The 25,597-nt window shown below is 39.4% G+C and overlaps 2 protein-coding genes across 16 annotated transcripts in view; one reads left to right on the forward strand and one right to left on the reverse strand.

The window, feature by feature from the left end:
• myofl (myoferlin like) lies at positions 1-23,520 on the reverse strand. 3 transcript variants are annotated; one of them, XM_086259434.1, is made up of 54 exons: positions 22,929-23,515; positions 22,437-22,492; positions 22,231-22,322; positions 19,284-19,392; positions 19,066-19,162; positions 17,339-17,502; positions 16,893-17,021; positions 16,407-16,469; positions 16,217-16,267; positions 16,091-16,121; positions 15,878-15,993; positions 15,651-15,777; positions 15,458-15,561; positions 15,306-15,374; positions 15,175-15,218; positions 15,014-15,096; positions 14,878-14,913; positions 14,616-14,731; positions 14,410-14,523; positions 14,010-14,187; positions 13,645-13,769; positions 13,450-13,559; positions 13,100-13,292; positions 12,820-12,975; positions 12,597-12,728; positions 12,308-12,471; positions 10,546-10,660; positions 9,961-10,063; positions 8,975-9,114; positions 8,721-8,885; positions 8,451-8,538; positions 8,181-8,258; positions 7,877-8,058; positions 7,582-7,740; positions 7,392-7,493; positions 7,137-7,298; positions 6,873-7,038; positions 6,657-6,727; positions 6,551-6,565; positions 6,357-6,455; positions 5,974-6,102; positions 4,363-4,518; positions 4,148-4,239; positions 3,878-4,048; positions 3,594-3,742; positions 3,305-3,447; positions 3,130-3,218; positions 2,954-3,049; positions 2,710-2,851; positions 2,506-2,605; positions 2,220-2,395; positions 2,012-2,121; positions 1,772-1,919; positions 1-1,629 (listed from the first exon to the last, which is right to left on the reverse strand). In XM_086259434.1, exons 1-54 carry the CDS (start codon positions 23,014-23,016, stop codon positions 1,591-1,593), a joined length of 6,132 nt encoding a protein of 2,043 aa, XP_086115560.1. In that variant the 5' UTR covers positions 23,017-23,515; the 3' UTR covers positions 1-1,590. The 3 variants fall into 3 exon arrangements, with proteins under 3 accessions (XP_086115560.1, XP_086115559.1, XP_086115561.1); XM_086259433.1 differs by having other exon boundaries at positions 2,710-3,049; positions 22,929-23,520; XM_086259435.1 differs by lacking the exons at positions 17,339-17,502; positions 19,066-19,162; positions 19,284-19,392; ... (1 more) ...; positions 22,437-22,492; positions 22,929-23,515 and adding an exon at positions 16,564-16,606 and having other exon boundaries at positions 2,710-3,049; positions 16,893-17,008.
• LOC147316172 (centrosomal protein of 55 kDa-like) overlaps positions 23,111-25,597 on the forward strand; it is a 6,420-nt gene continuing 3,933 nt past the window's right edge. For 2 of the 13 annotated variants that reach the window (XM_086259447.1, XM_086259449.1), the window contains exons 1-3: positions 23,293-23,520; positions 24,232-24,393; positions 24,495-24,722. In XM_086259447.1, the coding sequence (XP_086115573.1) occupies positions 24,241-24,393; positions 24,495-24,722 (381 nt within the window). In that variant the 5' untranslated portion in view covers positions 23,293-23,520; positions 24,232-24,240. Of the gene's footprint in view, positions 23,253-23,291; positions 23,582-23,682; positions 23,805-23,936; positions 24,152-24,231; positions 24,394-24,494; positions 24,723-25,597 lie in introns of those variants that run through there. The other 11 variants (XM_086259444.1, XM_086259445.1, XM_086259437.1 and 8 more) reach the window with 10 other exon arrangements.

Here is a 25,597-nt window from a genome sequence, read left to right on the forward strand (position 1 = left end):
TATTTGTTAATTTGCAGATTTTTTTCATCTTTATTTCTATAGTAGATATAGCAGAAAAAAAAGATGTTGCATGAATGGCCACAGACGAAGTCTTTATCAGTTGGAAAAGCTGAAACATATACAAAAAATATAATAAAATATGTGCCAACTATGCTCAAATTTATGCCCTGCTTCACATTTTCCAAAGTCTAATGGGTCCAAATGGAGTCTTTACTGGGGTGATTCTTGACCCTGGACCCTAAGGGTTTTAAACCCTTACTTCAGATTAGTATTGAAGTAGTAGTAACTCTGTTTTGACCAAGAATAAAAAGTTGGCTGTTTATCCATTTGTCAGTTTGTGATTTCAAAGAACATGATTTGTGCTGTCATTGTGATATTTGAACCCAAACATGAGTAAAAAGTCAGAGAGCAATGCAGAAGCTGCAGACCTTTTCCTAACTGAAAAGAAGCATGCACAATGCTGTTTCTTCAAGCTAAAACTTAAAGTTTTGGAGCTGGAAGTTTGATGAAGTACATTTTTTCATCATTTTACCAGAGCAAATGTTATTAAGGCTGTCAAATGGTTCTCTGTCACACAAATTTTGTGTGCACAAGCTGGTTATAACTGCCACAGTGATGAGGAAATAAAAATTTGTGCAACGGCTGAAGACCAGGAAAACTGAGACTCTATCAGCAGGGAGGCCTAGCACGAACATCCAGTCTACAACTCCACCTGAGAGGAGAGACAGAAAAAAAGGAAAATTCCCCATTGCTTGGACCATTACACTCAGAGCCAGCTTCTCTGATCAGATTATTCGGACGGCTGGTGCCAACAGCTCTCTTGCTCAACCAACAGACCACAGCAAAGTACTCTCAGGGTGATTCCAGCTTTTTGTTTGTTTGTTTTTTATAGCTCCAACAACCAGCCTGTGGGGGCTCATGGGAAATTATAAAATCAAAAATATAAAAAACCTTGAAAACCTACATACTGTATTTATGAATTTTACTGCTGCAAACAAAATATTATTTTATTAATAGAAAAAAATTATATATTTATTTAGGCATCTCACTTAAAATTTAAACACTCAGGTGTTGTGTGAAAATTATGAACCAAAATTGAATTCATAATGACATTTTACTGACTGACGTTCAAACATGTTTACACAGAATACTTGATGTTATCATGATTTTCATACAAACTATGTATGAAGATATGGATATCTGGCTATGTATCTATCTATGTATCTATCTATCTATCGATCTATCTATCTATCTATCTATCTATCGATAGATAGATAGATAGATAGATAGATAGATAGATAGATAGATAGATAGATAGATCCCTATGATTTATTGAAATGTCATTTCTGTTGCTTTTTTTTCATTTAACAGTCAGTGAAACAAATTTGATTTAATATACATGAGGTACAAAATAATACTGAGAGTGAAAAAATACAAAATTAATAGCAGTCACTGTGACAGGGAAATGCTTAGTGTCAGATTTCTAAGGCATCAGCAGAGACAGTTATTGCTTATTTCCATGGGATGGTAACAGCAAGCAGGTCTGTAGGTTGTGCTGCAGGTAGGTACAGAGCTTCTCTACAGTGCTTCTTAAGAGAAAGGCTTGACAATCTTCATGGAGATATAATTCTGCAGAGAGAAAAAATGGTCTTTTTAAATGCTGAATTAAATTCAGTATCCAAATATCCAAAGTGTTTTAGACAAAATACTTTAAGGGTTCTGATGGACACAACAAACTTGACTTCATTATCAACAAAATGAGTGAACTTACGGGGAGGGAGTAGAAAAGGATCCCAAGGAACAAGAGTACAAGCAGGAGAAGAACTCCTAAAATGAAAATCCACTTGAATCTGCGCCACACTATGAACTTCATGGTCTTGCAAGGATTTGTAAACCAGAAGAACGAAGTGTCAGGGCGGCTGTTAGAGAATAGAGATACACAATTATTTTTAAATGAAGTATATTAATGTAAAACAGTTATTAATTTTTCTTTGGAGAGACATATTTTTACTTGGGTGGTTCCAGTCTGGGATTTATGTTGGGCTCTTCTCTGCCTTTCCCGGCTGGCCTTTCCTCCATCTCCTTCTCGTCCACTATTTCCAGTGTCATCTCAACTTTTCCCTGCAAATTTTTTAAAAACAAGGCCTTAAACAGGATCCCACAAAAAAACACACATTTAAAAAATATGACAAATAAGTGTGCTGGAGACATGAACATACACCAAGTACAGGTTTTCCACCCTGCTCAATTGCACATGGCCACCAGCCTCGCACAGACTTCTGGGAGAAGAGTGAGGTGGGCTGTGATGCCATCATTCCTTGCAGCATCTTCAGGCTGCACTTTTCTGGGGTCTTTGCAGGAGGGATGAGATTCAGTAAGTCCAGCTCAATTGACCCTGCAACATAAAATATGTACACGTCTTTCTGTGACAAAGCTGCAGAGCATATGTTATAGCATTTGGCTCTTTTTAAGGCATTTCCTTCAAAATTTGGAATACTGTTTCACCTAAGTAGTCATCCAGGGAGAATTTGTCATTATCCCATATCTGGATGATAAATTTAGGAGGAATCCTAAATTCAGTTTTGTCCAAATTCCAAAAATGCTCCTGTATAAAGATAAAAAATTATTTCATTTATTCAAATTATAACTGGTTACATTATTAGCAAGAAATAAATTGGGGTTTTGTTGCTCATCCATGACTTTGCACACCTTTCTAGAGACAACACACAGCTGCTCTGCAGGTAGGTAGTCAAAGCCAAAGATGAACCTCCAGTTGAAATTTCCATCTCCATCCAGAGATCTGTAGTGGACATCAGTCTTCTGCTTGTTGTCCTCCATTCCTGGCATCCATCTAAAGAACAAACAAAAGCAATATGTCGCCTTCTTGTTGATCACAGTACAAATGCAGAGTACAAATAAAGGATTAAAGTGAGAGACGGGACATTTAATATACCCTTTAACGTAGATGTCGCTCATGTTTTCTCCAGTGATGCTTCGTTCATCCAGAGTGACATCACTTGTGTTCCAAATGACAGCTCGCAAGAAGTACCTGTTTCAAGTATGCAATTATATTTCACCCCTTGGTGCATTACGTTAAGATATATGATTATTTTGTAAAGAGTTTCTTACTTCTTAGCTTTGCGTGGAGTGATTTCACACGGAGGCCCGGGCAAACCGAGCCTCTTGGGGAAAATGTCTACCCACATCTGAATTCGTCCCTAGATTTTTGAGAAAAGGGTTAAACAAAGCACAGCACATAACTAAGTTGCTCAAATCACAATGCATTGAGTGCATGAGTGTTAACCTGTGATAGATTTGGTTGGTGGGAGCTGAATAGGGTCCTGGTCTCTACATGCTCTTGTACCAATCCCTGGTCTCTGAGGACATGCAGCGCCAGCCTTTCTCTGGCCGGGCCCAAGTGCTGGTGTTGTTGTACAGTGTTGCCCTCTGCAAAGAATGCAGTCAGTGTTAATATCACTGAGAAAGCCTCCAAAGTAGCAAGGCAAAAAACAAACAGGACACAATTAAAACAACAATAGAGACAGCACACTCAATATGTGCTATGATAACAGGACTTTCAAGAATGGCTATACCAAATTCCTGCAGGTGGTATTCTCTTCCTGCGAAAGACAATGAGCTTCCATCACCCTCAAAGCGTGGATTAGGGACGCCCCGCACTTTAGCCAGATTTTGGAGTATCTGAGAAGGCTTCAGCTGATCTCTCCACTGATTGATCCCAGATCTGCAAGACATTCGAATCGATGTTGATGTGTAACATCTCTTTTGATCAAAATGACTAGATACAAACAAAGCAGAGCTACAAAATTGTAGACTTAAGAAAATAAACAACTGAAGTGCACTTAAAGTACATACTTACACACAGTAAGTCTGTGGCAGGCCACAGCTAGGCCTGAAACGAGAGAGAAGCCTGTTTTCCAAATCGATGACTGTCTCACCCACTTTTTCATCTCTGCTCAGGAGGTCATAGTCATACACAGAAATCTTCAGATCCTTGTCTTGAGGCAGGAAGCAGGATAGCTCAAACATCCTGGAGAAAAGTATTTGAAATGCTTGAGTTTTCACTGTAAAATAATTAAATATCAAAAAAATTTTTTTTTAAAAACAACACATCTCAACAGCATCTCACCTTCCAAACACAGGATTGAGAGTGTTAGGTTTGTAGTTATCTCTATCATCCACTGTTTTCCTCCCCAGCATAATCTTAATGTACGGGTCGCACTGAACGGAGAATGGATAAATAAATAATGTTGAAAGTATTCATCTTTTTCACAATTGTGATAAGCTGTGCACAGGATTAAAGCAACATGACTTATCAGCTGCAGCTTCATGTATGAGACGCACCATGCCGTTTGTATCCTTAGGCTGCAGGTCAGTACAGGACACCACATATATTCTGATCAGGCACTCCTGTGGTCCACTCTCAGGAAGCTCTCTGAACTGGCGAGGTGGCGCTGGCACGCCTGGGTCATCAGGCAGTGGGTAAATCTTGAATGAGCCCTGTACACCACCAAAGAGAAAAGCATTGTTAGTTAAATTAAAATTGCAGGTTTCTCCAATGGCATCACAAAGATATCAGGGTTGTTGAAGAAATGATTTAGGGAAGCTCAATTCACACATTTTTAGCAGATCAAAAGCATTTAAAAAAAAAAAATTTCTGTTTAATTTTTACTTTTCTACAGCTTTAAAGGATAAACCCTTCCAATTCTATCTTAGCTACCGAGGCACCACTGAAGAAGAATCAGGCTGGGACTTATGGACTTACTTATTTCCTCACTAGTATAGTTATAGCCTCTTTAGGCTTCTTTGGCCAGGGATCACTTATTGTTTCAGGCAAACCTGTTAATCTTAGTGGAGCCACCATCGGTTCCACCTTAAATTATTGTTTTAGTTTAACTGCAATTCCTAAATTGTCCACTAGATGTTACAAAAGGAGTATTGAAAATGGCTGTGTACTAGGGCTGGGTATCGTCACTGATTTGTAGAATCAGTTTGATTCTGATTCACAAGGTCCCATACTGATTCGATCCACGATTCGATTAGTTTTGAATTGGGGAAATTTTGCCTCAGACAGTCAGAAATATTATAATTCTGACCACTTATCAGTACATATCTATATTTTTATACCTATAAAAAGAAAGCTGACACTTGTGAGTCTTTTTAAAGGTGTAAGCATCACAGCAGATGCCTTTGTGTCAAAGTAACTCAGGATAAAACACAGAAAAACATGAAGATTTTCCTAGCCTGGGATTTTATAGCAGATGACCTTAAAAATATTGTGCAGTCAAAAACGAAGTGAAGCAGAGCAAAGTTACAGAGGTTTGATTAGAGACACAGCTAAGCATTTTGCAATTTTGAATAATTTTAAAAAGTTTCAATTTGTTCAGTATTGAACAGCAGAAATGAGAGAGAGAGAGAGAGAGCTGTACATGAAGTGTGATTTTATCGTGGTGGAAGCAAAACAGCAAAAGTCAGAGGAAATTCCTGACGATGTTTATGTGAAGCGAAATGTGAAGCGTAGTTTGGATCGTCTTTGGCTGCTGGTTCAGTCAATATTGTTTGGAGAGAGATAAAACCTGCAGCTTCAGAATCTAGCACAAAGAGGACGTAAACACAAAGCGCCCGCCAACGCTTCAAAATCAGCGAGCGTGTCCACGAACGTGCAGTCGGGTGAGAAAGGCGACATTTCACTGATTCGGATGCGTTGGGTCCGCGTTTTGTGTTTACATCTTTGTGCAGAATCCGTGTACCTGCTCTCATTTACTGTTTTAGCTGTTTGGTGGTTGTAGAAATTCTGGCGTTTCGGGCAAAATAAATTTCTATTTAAAAATCAATTCAGGATTTTAATGAATCGATATCACGTTATCCAAGCCAGAATCGATTTTAATCGATAAAGCGATAATCAAAACCCACCCCTACTGTGTACTAATTTTACAAAATTTCACACTTCTTTACCTTGAACTCTCCCACCACTGAGGGATCATCTTCTTCATCTTCACTCTTTCCTCTCTGAAGTTTGAAAGTGCTGCAGAAATCAGTCAGCCTGTGGAACTCTTTAACCTCTTCTAATTCACAATTGTATACCTACAAAAACACAAAAAGCATTACAATTCACTGTTTGTTACAGCGAGTGGATTAAAAACTGGTCTATCACTTAGCTGTGGGGCTTCACAGAACACTCATGCTGGTTTTATTTAACAGAAAATGACTGCAAAATCTTAAGTGCTTTCAGATCACAAGCCTGTCTGTCACAGTAATTTAGATGCAGGTTGTAAACCCATCACAAATTAGATCAGATTAGATCTTTTCTTTTTTCCACCGAGTGTAAAACACATCACCTGCAATTTGTCATATCCCTTTTTCAGGTAAGGTCCACACTTTTCCTGCTCCCCAGTGGAGGCATAAAACTTACTCCACCAGTCTACTGCCTCCTCCTCCTACACAACGCAAAAACAAATATCAATACATTTGGCATTTTTAAAATAGATGATGATATCCATTGGTCGACAACGTGTGACAAGAGAATTCTGACCTTTTCTTCTTGAAGCTATAAAGATGGGAGCAAAGAATACTTTTCATTAAAAAAATATTATTTTTTAGATTTTTCTGTTGTTTTGTTTATGTGACATTTTATTTACCTCTGTTTTTATGATGGGTCTCCCCTCCACGTCTATGACAACATCTCCTTGGGCAGCAGCTATCATTGCCACTGCAAAGGTAATGCAAAAAAAAAAAAAAAAAAAAAAAAAAAAAAAATATATATATATATATATATATATATATATATATATATATAACAGACACTTATCTTATGAAGCTAAATATGCATGTGAGACTTCTGTGTCTGTGGATACCTCTAGCAGACATGCAGGTTTCATTGTTAAGACGATACGGGTCACAGCGGAACTCCTCCAGACAGTCAATTGTGCACTGTCCCACGACAGGCTTCCTACCAAAAGGTCTGTGGTCGATCACCTTGAGCACGATGGGAGGGGCGTACATCTCATCTTTGGGAAGAAGCTAAGTGAACAGTGAGAAGACAGGCCAAATAAGGAAATATCTAAAGTTTATATATCTGAAGGTGTGTTATTCCTTCAAGGAAGACTTGGGGTTATTACCACTTTGAGTAGCAGCACTGATCCAGGAAAGTTGGGGTTCTTTTTGAAGTTCTTAATCACAGCAGTTTGAACGGTCTCACCACCACATTCAACTATCAAACTTGGGGACGATACTGTGGCCAACTGATATGTCTTCATGTTCCTCAACCCCCAAGTCAAGACCTACAAGCAAAAACAAATATTCATATTGCAAAACCTAGCAGGGCAGATAAGGAGAGCATCACACAAGAGGGCTTGAACAATTTAAAGATATACCTCAATCGCAGTGAGCTGCACAACTGGCCTGATTCCCTGAGGAACCATGTAGAGATTCTCCCCCCGCCGAGGAGGCACCAATGGAAAATCTCCATCATTAACCTGGAAGACAAGAACAGAGGGACCTCATTTATAAAACTTCCTAATGTTAAATTACAATTGAATCACTTAATTTTGGTGCTTTCTGTACCTTGTCCTTCAATATGAGCTCAGCAGCTAGCAATGCCTCTCCAGCACTGCGACCTTTTTTGGTGACTGGGAACCACAGCAGTTTAGGACTGACAGCCCCACTGGGGTTCAGTTTAACCACAGGGGGGCATGTGCAGCGGCCCATGGCCTCATCTTTACCCTAATGAATATAGTACAGACTTAATAAACCCATATTATGTCGATTAGAGCCCAAAATGTGCTTTTCTAGGACACAGTTGTGTGTGTACGATTATGTAGTTTGATCAGAAGTTAAGCAGATTAAACACTGAACCTACCACTTGATCTTTGTCATACAGCTCCAAGACTACATCGGGAGGGTTGCAGGCGATGGTCTGTGGGTCTCCGTAGATTTCAATGTCATCAAAAATGAGAGTCTGATCCCATGTGGGATTCAGCGTGGTCTTTATGACTTCTGTGGTCTTGCTCACATGCAGAAATGACACATGAGCATAGGGATCTAGAGAATCCAGAATACTCTTATTACCATACTTTCCAAAATTGTACCTCAGGAGTTGATTTTATTTATTGCTCCTTAATGGATTTACACTTTGTGTGCCTATCACAAGATTTTGCTCTTACCCGAGAAGCTGTCTTTGTCCATGGCACAGAGATTTCTTGCCTGATAGACATAGACTCTCAGGTGGTAGATGTAAGATCCTGGGGGGGGGGGGGAATTATTTTTATTAAAACTGGATAACTCCAGTTTATCCAGGCAGTTATATGTATTTGGATTTGGGATATCAGTGTAGTGTCACACTAAGAGCAGTCAGTCGGGATGTAGTTCAAAGAAAACCTCTGCCTTTAATCAGCAACAAACAGGAATTTATTTTATCTGATTCAGCTACTTACGGTTAAAGTGGCAGGAAACAGTGGGTGTGTTGGCACCAAAAACTTTGGCTGCACCCGTTTTACCGGCCTTCTCATCAACATCGACCCCCTGTTAACAAAACAAAGGAGCTTAACAGGAGACTTTTCTAAATATTGGAGCAAACTTTAAGAAAATTTAAAGCAACACAGCACAACAACCCAAATAAAATCGATTTTACATCTGACAGAAATGGGTATAGAATAGAGATTTATATTAAGCAGTTTTACTCATGGTGCTTAAACTAGACCTACTAAAGCTCCTTCCAGTCTGAAGATGGCAGAGGCCCCAATGCAGTCTGATGGGACCATCTTTCTCCTCCAACGTCGGCGGCGGAACGTGTCAGAGGAACGCTCTTTCCTGTGGAACTTCCAGCCAATCAGGGAAGAGTATTCCCAACCTTCCCCCGATCCTCGTCTCTAAAGAAGGAACAAAAGCCAAAAAATCCCGCAATGAGATTATACCTGTGTGCTGAATCTAGTCTTTTCCTAATCTGTGTCTTCCTCACCTCAGCAATAGCAGTTTTCTCAGATATCTTCCTTCTTTTTCTCATGAGTCTCTTCCTGCGGTGGACATGGTACATCTTCTCTGCTGGAGCCCAGGACTTTGGTTTATCATCAGGGGGAATGGTGACCCCATATTCCCAACCTAGTGTCAAAAAATACATATATAGTTAGACTCTTCCTTATTTGCAAGATGACAGTAGTAGGAAGAGAGGATGTACATTGTTAGGCCCATAACTTGTTAAACAAAGACAAATTATGACATTTTGCCCATATATACCACAGAAGAGTTTAGAAAAACAGTCAATATGTAATTAAAGTGCAGGCTTTAAGAGATTAAATAAAGTAGTATTAACGTTTTAGGAATTATAGACATTTTCAAACAGTCCCCCGTATTTACAGGCTGAAAGTGATTGCACAAACTAACATCATTTTAAATATAAGGATTGCTTCTGATTGATTGTCTGAAATCTAGAATCCATAAACATCACCAAATGACGTTTCCTCTTTGAGATGCTTTGTCAGGCCTTTACTGCAGCTACCAGCAGCTGCTGCTTGTTTGTGGGTCTCTCTCTGCCTTCAGTTTTGTGTTTAATACCTGAAAGGAGTGCTCTGCTGGGATGAGATCAGGTGATTGACTTGGTCATTGAAGAATATCACATTTCTTTGCCTTGCGAAACTCTTGGCACATCATCAATAAACACCAGGGACCCAGTTCCACCAGGCGGCCATACATACCCATGTCATAACATGGCTCCACCATGGTTAAAAGAAAAGGTGAAACACTTAGGACTTAGAGATTATTGCTTTTCTTAACCATGGAAAGAGTTCCAACACTTCATTTGTCTTCGGTGGTCTGTGCTGGCCGGTGCGTTTCTGTCCACTCCTATTGTTTTTGATGTCTCTTCTATAGGTTTATTTTATTTATATACTTATTTATTTATTTTCTGTTTACTGATGGGTTGTGTTTCAGTTTTAATGTTCATGTTACCTCTCTCATCGACAGCTCTGTTGCTATCGAAGCTCCAGTCATCCTCCCAGGTCCATCCAGGTGGACACTCAAAGTCCCCTGGGCTCTGAACCTTTTCACCATTCTACACAAAATAAAAAGTTTTTATTAAATGATACAGAAACTTAAAAAGCCCAATTGATTTTATTAATGCTTCATATTCTATACCAGTCGGTCTCTAATTCTGTAAAGTTTTTAACAGCTATGTGTTCGGATACTCATGGGAACTACTCAAAAACTCAGACTTGGGTGATAGACATCTGCAGCAGCTTTGAGGTTTTTGGGCTCTTATGCAGCCCAAATACTCAATGTGGTGTCATTATCATTACTAGCAGGCCTACTAAAAACTACAAATGGTGCCAGAAAGACAGCAAAAATCACGCCAATGCAACCACAAAGAAATCAACCTGTCACAAGTACACAGTAGTAAAGTAGAAACTGATAACATTGGAAACAAGTATGCATAAACAGGCTTTGTCGTGCTATCTTCACCCACATATTTCAGATAGGGCTTTAAAAGCTAAACGTGTGTTTTATATGTCTGTGGGTAAGACCAGTATAGCATACCACATCTGTGTAGGGCTCTGCAGCAGGTTTCCACTCACCACCAGGAAACCGTGTTTTATTCTCAAAAACCTCATCTGTGAACTCTGTGTGGCCTGCATCTGCTTCTGTCAACAGACTTTAGAAAACACCACCATAGCACTAAGGTTAATAAGAGGCTGTCTGACTCAGGCAAAAGTTATGTAGGTCCACAATAAACAGATCAGAAGAGATCAGGAAAGCAGGCTTCAGATAGCTAAGGCTATTTACTCAAACTTCAGTATGAGGCTGTAAGCACTTTAGAGTCAGAAGGCACAAAGGGAGGGAAGGAGAAGAAACCAAAATGTTGGCTGATGCCAAATTCCTGTTCATTTCCTGTAATTGTGATGATAATTTGGTTCCTAGCGTTGGCTGGTACCCTCAGTCATTTGAGCGCACACAAGGGATTGTACCTGACAATTTGACCCACCGACAACAACAATCAAAAGCAGGAATAAACAGCTTCTCAGAGGAAACTGTGCAAAAATAACATTAGCCATGCAAAAAACCTGGTAATCGGATTCTGAGGAAAAGCAGGAGAGAAGGCCAGATGGAAAACAAAGAATTATATATAAAAAAAAATAGTTAATAAAGAAACAGAGAGAAAGAGAGAGTTTGTATATGTAAGTGAAAATGTGGTATTTAACCTATTAAAAAAAACACTGGGCAGAGATTGTTTCTAATAATTTGTCTCATATCACTATTTTCTGCTGTGCAAAGACTGAGAGCAATTCTTGGAAATTCTTTCTCTGTTAATTAAGTAAGTAAGTAAAATTTTATTTATATAGCACCTCTTAAGATCGATATCACAAAGAGCTTCACAACAAAAAGTGCAAGAACATTAAAGTTTAATAGATGATGTTTTTTTTCTTCGTTTTAAAGAGACCACTGAGTCCACAGAGCTCAGGTACAAAAGCTCTGTAGCTTGTATGACAGACAGTCATCAGGCCCTGATCACATGACCTCAGGAACCTGCTGGGGACATTTGAATGCAGAGGTCTAAAAGCGGACCGAAACTACCAGCGGTATGACACGTGAGTACTTAGAAGACTTTGTTAGAAAGTGGTTTTGGGTTTTGGTTAAGACAACTGAACAGCAAGTTAAAAGTAGACAGACATATCTGTAGACAGAAAAACATAAATCTGAAGTTCACATCTGGGCGTGACTGCAAGTGTTGATTTATAACATCAAGTGGAGCGTGACATTTTGAGCACCATGCGACCCACTTTTAGCCACAACTGCCAAAATGAGTCCAGTCCAGGCCCCAAACTTATCTGCTTTCTGATTGAAACAGGAAATTAAGATCAAACAAACAAGTGATGTTTTCACTTTGATTACATGCAGTTTTAGCTCCATAGTGTACTGGCTCAACCATTCAACTATCAAGTGAAAGCTCCCTAGTTTTGATCCTAGGAGGTGAAACTAATCCCTTTTGGGGTTGCTTCAGAAACGGCAACTAGTGTAAAAAATAAGGGAGTAGCTGGAAATTCCTTTTTTTTTTTACTTATATGCATTTTGTTTTTGTTATAGACAGGATAATAGTGTGTGGTTCTTAGCCTCGATGACATTCTTACATCCCTTACAGAACACACACAAGAACACACAGCTTGCTGAGTTTTAACCTTTCCATAAAAGATACTGAAGTATAAACAGGATAGTAGGATAGTATGTCCAAGTGCACTGCAACAGGATGTACGCAGTTGATTGAAAGGGCTGCGAGTGTGCGTGTACTTGTATGATTACTCACCATCGCTCAGGATCAACAAACCAGTCTCCCTCCCATTCCCATCCACGTGGCGGCAGAAAGCGTTCCTGCTTGAGCTTCACCTTTCCAGTTACATCGGAGAACTTATGACGTCCAACCAAGCCAGTGGTACCCCATTTGCCAAACACCTGAGCCTGGTTCTCATACTACAGAGGGGGAAAAAAGCAACAGTGTATTCAAGCCATAGTTTATACAATGCCCTCTAAAGTAAGCAGTCACAAATGTTTGTATTTATTTCTTCAGAAACAAATGTTTTGCATAGATACTGTACCATTTCAGCGTACACACTGAAGTTTCCCTCTGAGAAAGTATTGAATTTTTTCTCTTGTGCAGAGAGACCGAGCCACATGTTGATCCTCAGCTGAACTGGGATCTTCAGACCTTTTTCTTTGTCCATGGGATACTGAATACAAGAATTAAATGGCATACAAAATATACTGTAAAACCTGAATTATTGCAAGTTGTTAAAGAAACATTTATGACTTTTGCATTACCTGCATGAAGACGGTCCGAGTCTTTCCACAATGTTTGCCACAGGCCTCGTCACTGAAGTTAGAGTACAGGATCTGGTTGGCTGGGACTCGGGCATAAGCCACACGCTTCTCTCCTCTCAACATCCATATGATCACATCTGGCATGCTGTTCTGAGGCTGAAGGAGACATGAAACATTTCAATTACACAAAGTTTCGATCCTGTTTTAGAGCTGCACTACATTGTACTTTTGATAACAATGACGCCCTGGACATTCTTTAGCAGAGGAAACATTTTCTCACCTCCTCTGCCAGCTGCTTGAGTCTGTCCAACCAGTTTTCAATTTCACCAACAGTCGCCTTGACGTCTGTGGCTTCTTCTCTCACCCGAGTGGCCATCTGCCTGATACTTTCCACAGCGGCATCACGCAGGCTTTTTATTTGGAGATCCAGTTCTGTAATGTTTTGCTGTTCCTCCAGAACTGGAAGCTGCAAACTGTCACACGCACATCAGATTATTTAGCTTTAACAGCCACCTACAAATGTATCTGTCCTAACAGAAAAAAACACAGCTGTCTAACAATAATCTACATCAAACCACTACTTCATGCAACTGAAAGGACTAGTGTAGGATCTGCCTGGTCTCGTCTTACTTGCTAAGGTCCTCAATCAGGCAGTTGATGAGTTTAAGCCAAATTTCAGCAAGGTGTGTCTCAGGAATTTTGGTTAAGATGGCTGTTTTAAAAGAAATAAGGTGAGACTCCTAAAACAAATCACAAAGCGTAAAGGGGAGAGATTAATGAGCAGCAGAAATATTATGAAATATTATGTCTGTGTGCTATTCTCACCAGCCTCTCAGCAATGAAGAGGAGAATATTAACAGAGTACAGGCGGTAGCTGATGTCCTCCCAGTACGAAGTGAGAATCACAACAGGCTTAGTGTCAGCCCAGGGTAGGTAATAGTAGTGATTACCTGCACCATACGCAGTAAATGTGCTGTTTTATTATTTATTTTACACACACATTAGGAGTTTATGACTCAGTATTCCAAACACTTACAGTGAGGTTGACAGTTTAAGTAATTTAGTCATATATATTTGACTTAAATAACAATTTAAAAAAAAAACACATGCCTACCTAAATTCCCTTAATGTCACGAAAATATCAAAACTACGTCATAGTCCATAAACAAGCTTAAAAAACAACTAAGTACCATCAAAAACAGCAAAGCTGTACTGGGTGGTGGACGCCAGCGGCTTGCAGGTGGAATCCAGCTTGTTCCCATAATTACCGATGCTGACCTCAAACTGGATTGGTTCACCAGGCTCTTGGAGCATGCATGCACTGTGGAAAACTGCGCACAGGGAATACTTCCTCCTCCGCTGGTATTTCTGCAACCAATTAAAAAGATGTGGGAGTGTTATAATTTAATTCCACACTGTTGGTTAGAGGTATTCTATCCCTGTTCAGGACCACATTTAGATTACGTAAATGAAAACAAACTGCTGGTTTTTGTTTCTGCTTAGGGATGTTCACACCATCAGTTTAAAGGCACCTTGCAGTTTACTGGAGTAAATACAGCATGACAGGGTTACGGTGAGCGGCGTGAGTACCTGTGCGACCAAGATGTCATCACTTGAGATGTCATCCACATTTTTATCAGTCTTTCCATCCAGCTGAGTGGACAGTTGAACAAGGACCCTCCCCCTGTATGCGACCCCTTCTCCCTGAAAGAGTTGAAAATGCAAAAACATGAATATGAAATAAAATGAATACCAATGAGAGTGAAATATCATGCAGAAGTTCTGGTTGGTGCTACCTTTCCATGGTTGAGTTCATCGTATGGGTCAGGCAGACCTGAGTACTCTCTCGGGCTGCCATACAGGTTGACGTAGCAAGGCCCAAAGGCTGGGAGAAAACCAACTTCTGATGCAGCTGTGCTCACGGTAACACACAGAAAAAACAAAAATCCACCAGGATTTACAGGTAAGGTTAGATACATAAAGAGAAGGAGTGAGTTAAGCTCTTAGAAACTTAGAGTCTTTTTTTACATAAAAGAAGATAAATCATTTAGTACATACATTCGGTGACTGTGTTGGAATTTTCAGCCTGTGTTTCTGTTTTGAATGAATAAAAAAAAAAGCGGTATTACATTTCATATCACAACATGGACATAAACCAGTGAGTGACAAAATATAAACAATACTGTATGATTACCTTCAATCTCTCCGCCAGAGGAAGATATCTTGCTTAGATTCAAAAATGCTGTTCCTATGGCATCATCCTTGGTTAGACGATCCCTGCAAAGAATATATATACATGTCAGATAGTGGTCGTGTTATTGTTACCCATGTCTGTGAATGAATGTCAGTGCTTACCAGTCATACATAGTCAACTTGATGCATTCGCACATGGAGGGAAACTACAGAGGCAGAGGTTATTTATGATGGAGATTAAAGTCTCATTCAATTTTGAATCAAAGCTTCTTTTTAATATGCATCTTTATTACCTTTACTTGAAGACTGATGAATTGGTTAAACTCTGGATTCGCATTTTTCTCAATTATTTTGGTAGAAGCCTAAAAAGACAAAATAATAATGTTAAATGAACTATAATTACATTGAGGGAAATTTTTAAAAACTTTAATCTAACATGAAATACCTTCTTCCCAGCAAAGCTGACTTCCAAATATGGATCCACCAAGTTTTTCCTGTCTCCATCCCCTCCAAATACCTGTTTTACTGTCTGAACAAAGGCATCATCCACTGCAACATAAAACAGAAGCTTCTTAAACGGATTTCAATGCATCAGCCCATGAGAGCTGCAGAAATTTAATACCCGGTACACCACTTACTCTGTGGCATATCCTCAGCACGATAGACTTTAAGGTTCAGCGTGGCTGATCGCATCGTGACTCCAGCTGGCACCAAAAGATTGTTCTCTATGTCATCTTGCTCCTCATTTGACTCTCTCTTCTCAGTCTGTACGCAAGAAGCAAGAGCAGAGCAGAAGAGATCTTTATGTTATTAACACTGCATTAAGAGAAAGGTGTTTTGATTTTGAGGAAGAAGCTACTCTTACCGATGGTTCATCTCCAGTAGCCACAACAATTATGCTGACTTTCAGGTAGCCTCTAGGCCCCAAGCTCGAATCATCAAGATCACTGAGGAGGAGCCATTTCCTCATTATGGCGTGACCTGGATATGGTGTCATATTCAACATGTTCAAACATCTACCTGCAGTGTATAGAAAGGGAACTTTCCCAAGACGTGCATACAATACCAAAATACTCACTAGGTTCGTCGTAGATGTAGCCAACATCAAGCTGGATAGGAAAGAAAAATGTCAGACTACTAATTCATCCTTGAACTGTGAAACGACGAATGCAAAGTTTAGTATTTAAAAGCATTTTTGACACACCTTGAACTCTCCAATTAGACTGTCAGATCTGAGGGAGAAGGAGTCATAGACCTATGGAGAAAAGATATGAGATGGAGAAATGATTTGATTGTAAAATCGCATAACAGATGGTACAATATACTAATTTTCTGTAAAAACAAAACAACAAACAAAAAACAGTATTACATTTTAATATAACTTATCTGCATACCCGAATGTTGATGCTCTCATCAAACAGTTCTGACGGTAGCATGTTAAGATTGTAGAAAAACATCTGGAGAAGAGAGAGAGACAACTGTGTGTGCACAGTATATTTCTATGCCAGAAGCACGCTAATATAACTTTTTGTGGCAAATCACACAACTTACATTTGCTTTTAGCTGAGATTCTAACTGTACATTCTGGCAAAAGCTGAGATGAGGTAAATGCAAATGCAAATGAGAGGGATTAGTTATACTGCAAGAGAAAGCTGAAAGGACTCCTTCAGTATCTACAGAAGGCGACTCTAAAGCTGCTGATAAAGAGAGAAATATCACAGGAGGTTATTAAAGCTCACAGAAGTGGCAAGGAAAGTAGACAAAGGGAGGTTAAAAATAGACAAGCAAGGTCAAAAGCAAAAGTATGCAATCAGTAACAAACTTCTCAAGAGTCATTTCTGGACGAGTTGAGTATCTTTGCGTGGCCATAGATTCATTACCTCATCAAAGAACGGGCTGTTCCCTCTCCTAATTCTCGTCCTGTGGGTCTGTCCACATACACTCACTTTAACCACAGGCTTGATGTTGTTGCCAGGCAGCTGTCTACCCTCGACAACCCGAACACGGATCTGTTTGAAAAGGTAACATTTTTTTATTTATTTGGGCTACTTTACTTTTTCTGCCAACTTTTAAAGTACAATCCAGCTCAATTAAATATTGGAAAACTGTGGATCAACAATATTGTCCCAGAGAAACTGAAGCAGAACCAGAAAAGTTGTTGGCATGTCTGTTTCCTGTTTGTCTATTCCCTGGCACTGGCTTACGTGTTAAGCAGTACTGGTGAAACTTTCTGTCATTTATGTGATTAACAATAACATTTCCTTCTTAGAGTGATATTTGTCATTATCTAGGCGTAGATTAAAAATAATTGCAAGTCAAACAATACCTGGAAGTCCTGAGGCTTATTGGCCAGGGCTCTGTGCCTCTTACGCCTCAGACGGATAGATTGTCTGGATTTCCCAGGGTGGCCTGGTAAAGTGGGAGCTCCTGAGCCTCCACCCTGACCTCCCCCATCTGTGTCTGCTTCTCCCTCATCACCCTCATCACTCCCTTTTTGGTGCAAAATCAGAAAGAAAAACATGAAATTCATAGTCATTCATATTCATTATTATTCTACTCATGCTAAGCTTCAGTCCTGTGGTGACTAATATGTCTCGGCGTGCAACTGGTTATTTAACCCGATGCAGTGAACAGCTCCTTTTTTTCTTAAACAACCATGTTTTAAGACATATCCCATAACTGTGGAAAAGATGTTGCTCATTTTCAGATAGGTCATTTGACCTAATGGCATCAAGTAGATAAAAGAACTAAGGAGATTGCTGAAACAACTAAAACTGTGTTACACACTGTCCAACATGTCATTAAAACCTACAAGGATCATGGTGAATTATCATTTTTGAGGAAGAAATGTGGTCAGAAATAAATCTTGAATGATTGTGACCATAGATCACTTAAATGTTTAGTGATATCAGAGTGTGAAAAATCATCAGTAGAACGCACGGTTGTTTTTAACAGTGATTTCTGGAGCATTTTCACGCATTCAATGCAACGAGAACACAAGGGATTGGGACTAAACTTCTGTGCAGCTTTAAGAAAACCATGCATCAGTGAGGTCTAAGGAGCCTGAAAAGAAGGCGACTGGATTTTTAAAAAGTTTTTAAAGACGTTTCACCTCTTATCTGAGAAGTTTCTTCAGTTCTAAAACCACACGGTGGAGAGTTCAGGTTATTTAAACCCTAGTGGGAGTTGTCCCTTAAGAGGGTTGCTGACCCACTATTAATCATCTCATGAGCCAAGGTATGAAGAAAAATGTTGCGTCATTATCACCAGTGGTTTTGGGTGACGCCATTGCGTACCCTTGCCTCACCGTATTATGTGACCTACTGATGTCATCGAATGCAAGATGTCAGTGGGAGTTGAGGCACCAGGAAAGGGATCTCAAGACTACATTGTTGGTGGGTAATCTTCGGTGTCATAAGCCACCCTCTCTGTGTGTTAGTTGACCTGGTCAACCATGGCCTAAAACTTTTCAAGCTCCTTTGACTACCATAACCTTGATGACTGAGAACCTACACAGACATGCATCATCAAGGCTAGTCGGAGTGGGATGTTCTTCAGTTTCCTAGTGAACATGAACTTTGTTGCAATGATAAACAGTCATGTGGTATGATGAATCCAGATTTAGCATTTTCCAAAGTGATGGGTAGTGAAGGTGAAGCCATTCACGCACCATACCTAGGAAGCACGAGACATTATTTTCACACTTGGTTTTAGCTACCACAGAGTCCAGACCTTAACCCCATTTAGAATCTCTGGGATTGTCTGGAGAAGACTCAAGGATCCAGCTTTCCCATCCTCAGTATAACATCTTGGTGTACAATGAATGCAACTATTCATGGAATGTAACTTTGCATATGATAGATAGATAGATAGATAGATAGATAGATAGATAGATAGATAGATAGATAGATAGATAGATAGATAGATAGATAGATAGATAGATAGATAGATAGATAGATAGATAGATAGATAGATAGATAGATAGATAGATAGATAGATAGATAGATAGATAGATAGATAGATAGATAGATAGATAGATTTTAGTCTTCTTACCAGCATCCAAATGAGATATGTCTCCATCAGTTTGATCATTTAGGTTTGAAGTGGCATTGATAGGTGACTCATACCCAATGAGCAAATTAATGACTGCCTAAAAAAAGAATACATTCTTAATTACCACCCATCACGATGTAAATCTGTCCAGCTGTATTGCATTTCACAAAAACAACTGCACAATAAGTAGGATCACGCTATTAATTAAAGGTATTCACCCCAAAAGACTGCTGCTTCTCATTGACAAGTGGTATGTTCTTGGATGGGAGGGATTTCGCATGACCACTGGCCAAGTCTTTCAGTGAGATTCTTGCAGAACCAATAAATCTGAAAAGCAATCACATTCATTTCCATTCACATTCACTCAAGTCATACGGCAATCAAGGAAACCATCAACCTCTTTCCAATCGATAAAACTAAGGATGCTAGGGATGCTTTGCTTCCACAATTTGTGCTGAAGAATTACCACAGGCAGGAACTGGACTCACTGTTTGTGACTGTAATTGCTCGTTGCTGTGGATACCTAAAAGTTTCCACTTCTCAGTTTCACTTCTTCATATAAATATAACAAATCAAGCAACAACACCGACATTGTTACTTTATTAAAAGGAAATTATGTAATATATGTAATAATGACAATAGCTTGCAACACACCGGGCATTTTTATAAATCATAGCATGGGCGCAGCTGTGGCTCAGAAGGTTGAGCGGTTTGTCTACCAGTGGAAAGGTTTGTAGTTCAATCCCTGTAGTTTGCATGTCAAAGCAATCTTGGGCAAGACTGAGATGCCCTCAGCTGGTCCATTGGAGAGTGAGCATATCTGCGCTTGTGACATCAGGGTGTTGTGTTTATCTTGTCAACCCCATTAACCTGTTCTCTCACTTATCTGATCTATTCCTAATGCTGATTGGTTGTTGACGGCTTCCTGCACAAATATAAACCCAGAGAAGGTGGGATTAGGATTGAACTTTGTTATCATTACACGTGTATAAATACAGGGTAACAAAATACAGTACCATAAGTACAGCATGATGGTTGGCAACTGGTGTCTTTGACCTTTTCACTAGCTTTATCTTTCTATTGTTTTCTTAGCTTTGATTATTAAGTATAGTTAAAGTTGGGAGTTCTCAGTGTTTTTAGCTTTGGTTTATGTTAGTCTAGTTTTCCAGACCTAATTTAGGGGAGAAGCCTGAATCCAATGCCCCGCTGTGTGGCTGATGTGGTTGGCTCATGGTCTTCTTCCTCTTTTGTTTGTTTCTAGTTGGGAATTCTGTGTCTTTTTGTTTCTGTTTGTCCTTTGGGAGTAACTATATTTCCGTTATTAGTAGCTTGTTGAATGGCAGCAGTGTTGTTGCATCTGATATGCTGGGTTCCTTTGAGCCATAAATTTAAGGACTATAACAGGGCGAATGTGGCTTTATAGTACAAAGAGCTGAATGCTAAGTTAGAGTAGAAACCACTATTTAGGTTCATTTACCAAATGACTGTAACTCAAGTTGAACTCAAAGATTAATTCCAGAGCAAGTTTTCCTCTGATGTCACTTTACTCATTTTGTTAAAAGGGAGATTTGCATACAGCAGTGGAACTAGTTTATGAGGAAAACCCATAAAGATGGAAACCATTAACATGTACCACAGGCATGTGCTCTATGCCCAGTTTAACAATGAACAAATGCAGAGCCAAAGAGGTGGGAGAACAGTCTTATAGTAAGTAAAGAACATGAGAATGGTCGCTTTCATGAGTTGCTTTCACAATTTTCTCTGTGGTTCTCAACAGATGTGGGATTAGTTGAGACTCCACAGAGCTTAGAAAACTTGTTCTTGGCAGAAAGTGTCATCTGTGGAAAGAATCTGGGATGGTAAATTACTGCCCCTGGCACACTGTGCAAGGAAAACACAGTATAAGGATAATGAGTATACATAACTTCTACTGCGAAAGAAAACTTTAAATTCTAGTGTCAAATATTTGTAGCTGCTCTACTAAAGAGAGGATTTTTACTTTAAAATGTCTAACCATTTTTTGGTATACACAGGTATTTTCCACTACTAATGTATGGCTTTTAAAGACAGCTGAGGAAATACCAAAATAAAATGTCCCAAAGGAAACTAGGTCTCAAAACTGCAAGTTGAGCAGCTGGATTTGCCTTCTTTTAACTGCAGTACAGATTAGACATCCCTCTTCGGTTCCCTGAATCACACTCCTTCTCTTTCCTATTATGGATTTTAGATGGGGGTAACGGTTGGTTAAAAAAAAAACAAAAAAACAAGTTTCCTGATTTTTGGCTTTACTGTCTGTTAATAATGACAAACGTGCCGATGACAAGCCAGCACAAGCTTCCCCTCTCATGCAGCTTTGGAAAAGCATAAAGTGCTTGTGTAGCTAAGGCAGACAGTCTTCACCCACTACCCCCAACCACCCCCACACCCCTTTTGCCTGCCTCAGGGGAATTTATACTGTGTACAATCAGTCACTGCAGTGACTCAATGGAAATGTTATTACTTGGTCTCCTTTCTTGTCTCCACTTTTTAAAAACAAAAGAACCCAGACTCTCTGTGTTTTGTGCATATCTGTCAAACACATTAATGAGGATTATTAAAGTGACTAATAAGCAACAGTTTGAGTTTCAAGAAAGAATAGTGAAAAGGAACAATTTTTTTCCCTTTTAAGGTAATATTTTTTTAAATGCTGGATCACCATTGTTCACCATAGCAAGTCTTAACATGGACGAGTCAGTCCTGGAGTTAAACATACCAGTGAAGTTTCAACATGCTGCTTTGCTCCTCGGGAAAAGATCATAATAACTGTTTTCAGCCACACGCTGGGAGTTATAATGTTGGTCATCGGTGCACAGCTACCATGAAACTCTGCTACACTGATTATAATTACATGTCAAAAGGAAAAACCACTGAGTTGGGATGAGGTTTTCCCTTTAAGTTATTACCAGAGCCATAAAACACATGTATATCTGTAATGACTAGCTGCACTCAAATGAACTTGCTGACTCAGAGACTTTGTTATGATGGGTTAAGTACTGATTCAGTGCCACACACCAGTCTGGTTTAAGACAACTAAGGCTGCCATCACTTTAAAACAGACACACATTCATGACTAAATCAACATGCAAATGTGATCATTTTTCCACCCATTGCCCTCCGTGCACATACTTGTCTTTTCCGATTGTTTCGTAGTCTTTTACAACCACGTTGATGAATGAAGATGCATCCAGAGGGCTGTCTTTCAAATTAAATTCAAACACCTGTAATTACAAATAAGGGGCATTTGGAATCAACCACCAGCAGGGAGTCATGTTGACAACATACACATCAACATCACACCCAAACATTAAAGTTAACTTTCAGTTTACACTTACTTCATTCCAAACTGGATTGAGCTCATTATCAACTGCTTTGGTTTTCTTCTTTTCACCTGTAAGAAAAAATGACAAAGCAATGATTTATATTCCTTTTTTAAAATATCTTCCTCCCAAGCATTTTGAAGTTTAACAGTGAATAGGAGCGACACATAAAAGTCTCAAACCAACGCCAAACTTATTTTTCAACTAAAAATAATTGCTGCACAAACAATTTTACAATCCTGAGGGAGTTTTTATTACAATAACAATGCAAGCCTTCTCCTTTGGGAGCCGTGGGTTATTCTGACCTTATAAGGATGCATCTTTGTTTTTTTTGAGTCACAGCCAAAATATTCAGCTGCAATAAACGTTTAAGTGATTACAACCAAAAGATGTTAACCTGACAGAAAGTGAAACACTGTATGGATGCTCAGTTTCTCCTAGAAAAGAAGTGGCACAGCATACAGCAGGAAGAGTTAAGGTAATAGTTATCCTGAAGAATTTTCTCACCTCTAAAGATCACCGAAGCTATTGGATCTGGGTTGCCAAGTTTCTTTTTGGGTATCCCGCTGGCGGATTCAACTATGACCCGCAGCATGTTGATAGAAGTCCAAAAAAAAAAACACTCAAAGAAAAGCTTTATATTCCTCTGAGAGAGAAGGTGCCATCATAGGAGGAACTGAGACAAAGTTTAAAGCAGAGGAGGAGAGGGGCGGATACCAATCACCTTATGAGTCACAGCAGCCACCAGCAGCCTGAAGCGGCTTTACTGTACGGAGCACCAAAAAGAGACCCTCATCCTGTGCTGCAGCGCCACTCTGTGGTGATGCCTAAGTACTGCCATCTTCCCCTGCAGTCAATTTTTTTAAAATACTTGCTTAAAGTAACGTTTCTTCTATTAAGTAAAGCCACACACTTTTATGTTAAATCTAAAAGTTAATAAGCTGCAAAAACATTCATATAGAAAGGCAATATTGTTATTATTTAACACCAGTTTTATCCGCTGAGCTCCTCCTCTTCTCCGTTTTCACGCTAGTGGGCGATGAAGAAAGGTTGCCATAATCATCCAACTTCACAATTTGACAGTCAACACCATCTTTAGGTAACAAAATATAAACCCAGTAGGTGTTGCAGCAGATTTGGTAAAACAATACCTTAAGAAAGTAAGATTTATTTTAAAATGAGCAGTCATATTTCAATACTGTTATAATAACGTTAGCTAAATGGTAACACTAGCTATTTAACGTTGGCTAGCTAGCTAAAGTAGCTTTAATTCTGTCTAGCAAAAACCTTATAGATTATGGCGGTTATAAGCGGTTTTTTACATCATTAATGTTATTTTATAGATATGAGAGACCAATATTCGGTATCCAGTTTAACTCTTAAGTATGAGCGATTTTGTTAGCATGTTAACTGTTAGCTTGTTAACTAGTGATAGACACAAAAATATATTTTAACGTGTGTGTGGGGGGGGTAGCACTTTGCTGATGCCAGATTTATTTAATTCAATTTGTCTTACATGTAGTGGGATGTAGGTGCGTTGCTAATAAATTTAGAGACACCTTTAAATAAAATAAAGAATAAGAAAAAAAAAATATGTATATATATTTAAAAATACACTAGGTTTCAAAGTCAAAAGCAACTAGCTGCAATGCAATACATTACAAACTAATTATAAAATTACTGCTCAGAAATCAAACTTTGGTGAAGTTGTCTTTGCTCGTGAATATTAGGTAATGTAATCCTGCTCGTATTGTTGATGTTTCATATGTTATGTTCTAAGATGCATTGCTCCTGTGATACTTGTGAGCAGGTAACAGGGATGGCAGCATCTAAATACAAGCGCTCTCTCAAGAAAAAGCTCAACTCAGAGCTTGCCATGGTTGTCAGCAGCCTCAGGAAAGAGAATGCCTACCTGAAAAGGACCCTGGCTGAACTGACCCATCAGCAGTCGCAGCATAATAAGCTTGTAGAGGTAATCATGCTCACACTGCTAAGTCTAATTATTTTTACAATTTTTTTGTATCAATACATCCTGCCAATATTTAAAAGATGTTTTGTTGTGTCTCCATGCAGAGATTCCTCTCTCTTGAAGCCATCAGGCTCGAGTGTACCCGGGAATTTAGGACGAAACATGAGAAAACTGCTTCACCCTCTGAGCAGCTGTGTGAAAAAGAAAAGAGACCAGTGGATGCAGTGAGTAGCATATCCCGTTACTCCAGAGAGATTGAGGAAATCGAGGAGAAGCTTGAGGTCATCTCAACAAGGTGTCAGTATGTCGAGAAAAAAGTTACAGGGAAGCAGGTATAGCAGATTTTCAAATTAGAGATTATAATGTCGGAAGCAGTAAAAACAAACAGTTCTGTTTAACCCAGTACATCTTTCTCTTCAAATCTATAGACCATATAGCATTGTCTGGTTAAAGCACAGAAAAAGGTCTGGAGCATGTTAGGCATGCTTAATTGCTTGCCAGGTTTTTTGCCCTGCTACTACAGGGGACAGCCAGTGATGTCAATGCAAATAATTCCTTTCCCACAAGGGGTCACTGCTGGGTTTTCCAACACAGCTCCCCTTAAATGTCAGTCATGACTTTTGTATTCATTTGGAAAGGCAGGCATCAGTGTCTGTCTCTTCCTCTGAAGCTTTGTATTTGGGAAGTTGTATTAGCTGAGTAAGTTTTATCTCAGACCTTTAGTTTAGCAGTCTGGATGCTCAACAGCTTCTCCTACCTCTATGAATGCTTTACTACCATTAATAAATAAATCTTCAAATGTCCTCCTCCTTTATCCTGACAAAACTGAGTATCTTGTGTTTGGATGTCTGTCACTAAATTGTCCCTCTCGCCAACAACATCAAATCATCTTCTAAGCACCTTGGTATCATCCAGGGGGCCTAAAACAGTTTTGCCCAATTTTTGCCCAACTGGTCAACAGGATGAAGCTTAGTGGGTCATACTGGCCAGCTTCCTATAGAGAGTCCTTCGAGTAGGAATTCTGGCTCAGTGGAGTGTTGTTTATAGACCAGTGTGTCATTGAGATAGTTCCACTGCATGCCACTAGCTGGTGACTGTTGTGGACAGACGTGTCCACTGTAGGTGCAATGGGAGCAACATTTTTCTGCACTGGTTTACTGGTGGAAGAAAGCTGTCTGAAAATAGTGGAAGCAGAATGGTTAGTACC

This window comes from Aulonocara sp. 'chitande type north' Nkhata Bay, linkage group LG13, assembly GCF_057382095.1.
Source record: "Aulonocara sp. 'chitande type north' Nkhata Bay isolate Kocher_YH1m ecotype deep benthic linkage group LG13, A_spYH_male_GT1.1, whole genome shotgun sequence".
In the NCBI taxonomy this organism is placed as follows: domain Eukaryota; kingdom Metazoa; phylum Chordata; class Actinopteri; order Cichliformes; family Cichlidae; genus Aulonocara; species Aulonocara sp. 'chitande type north' Nkhata Bay.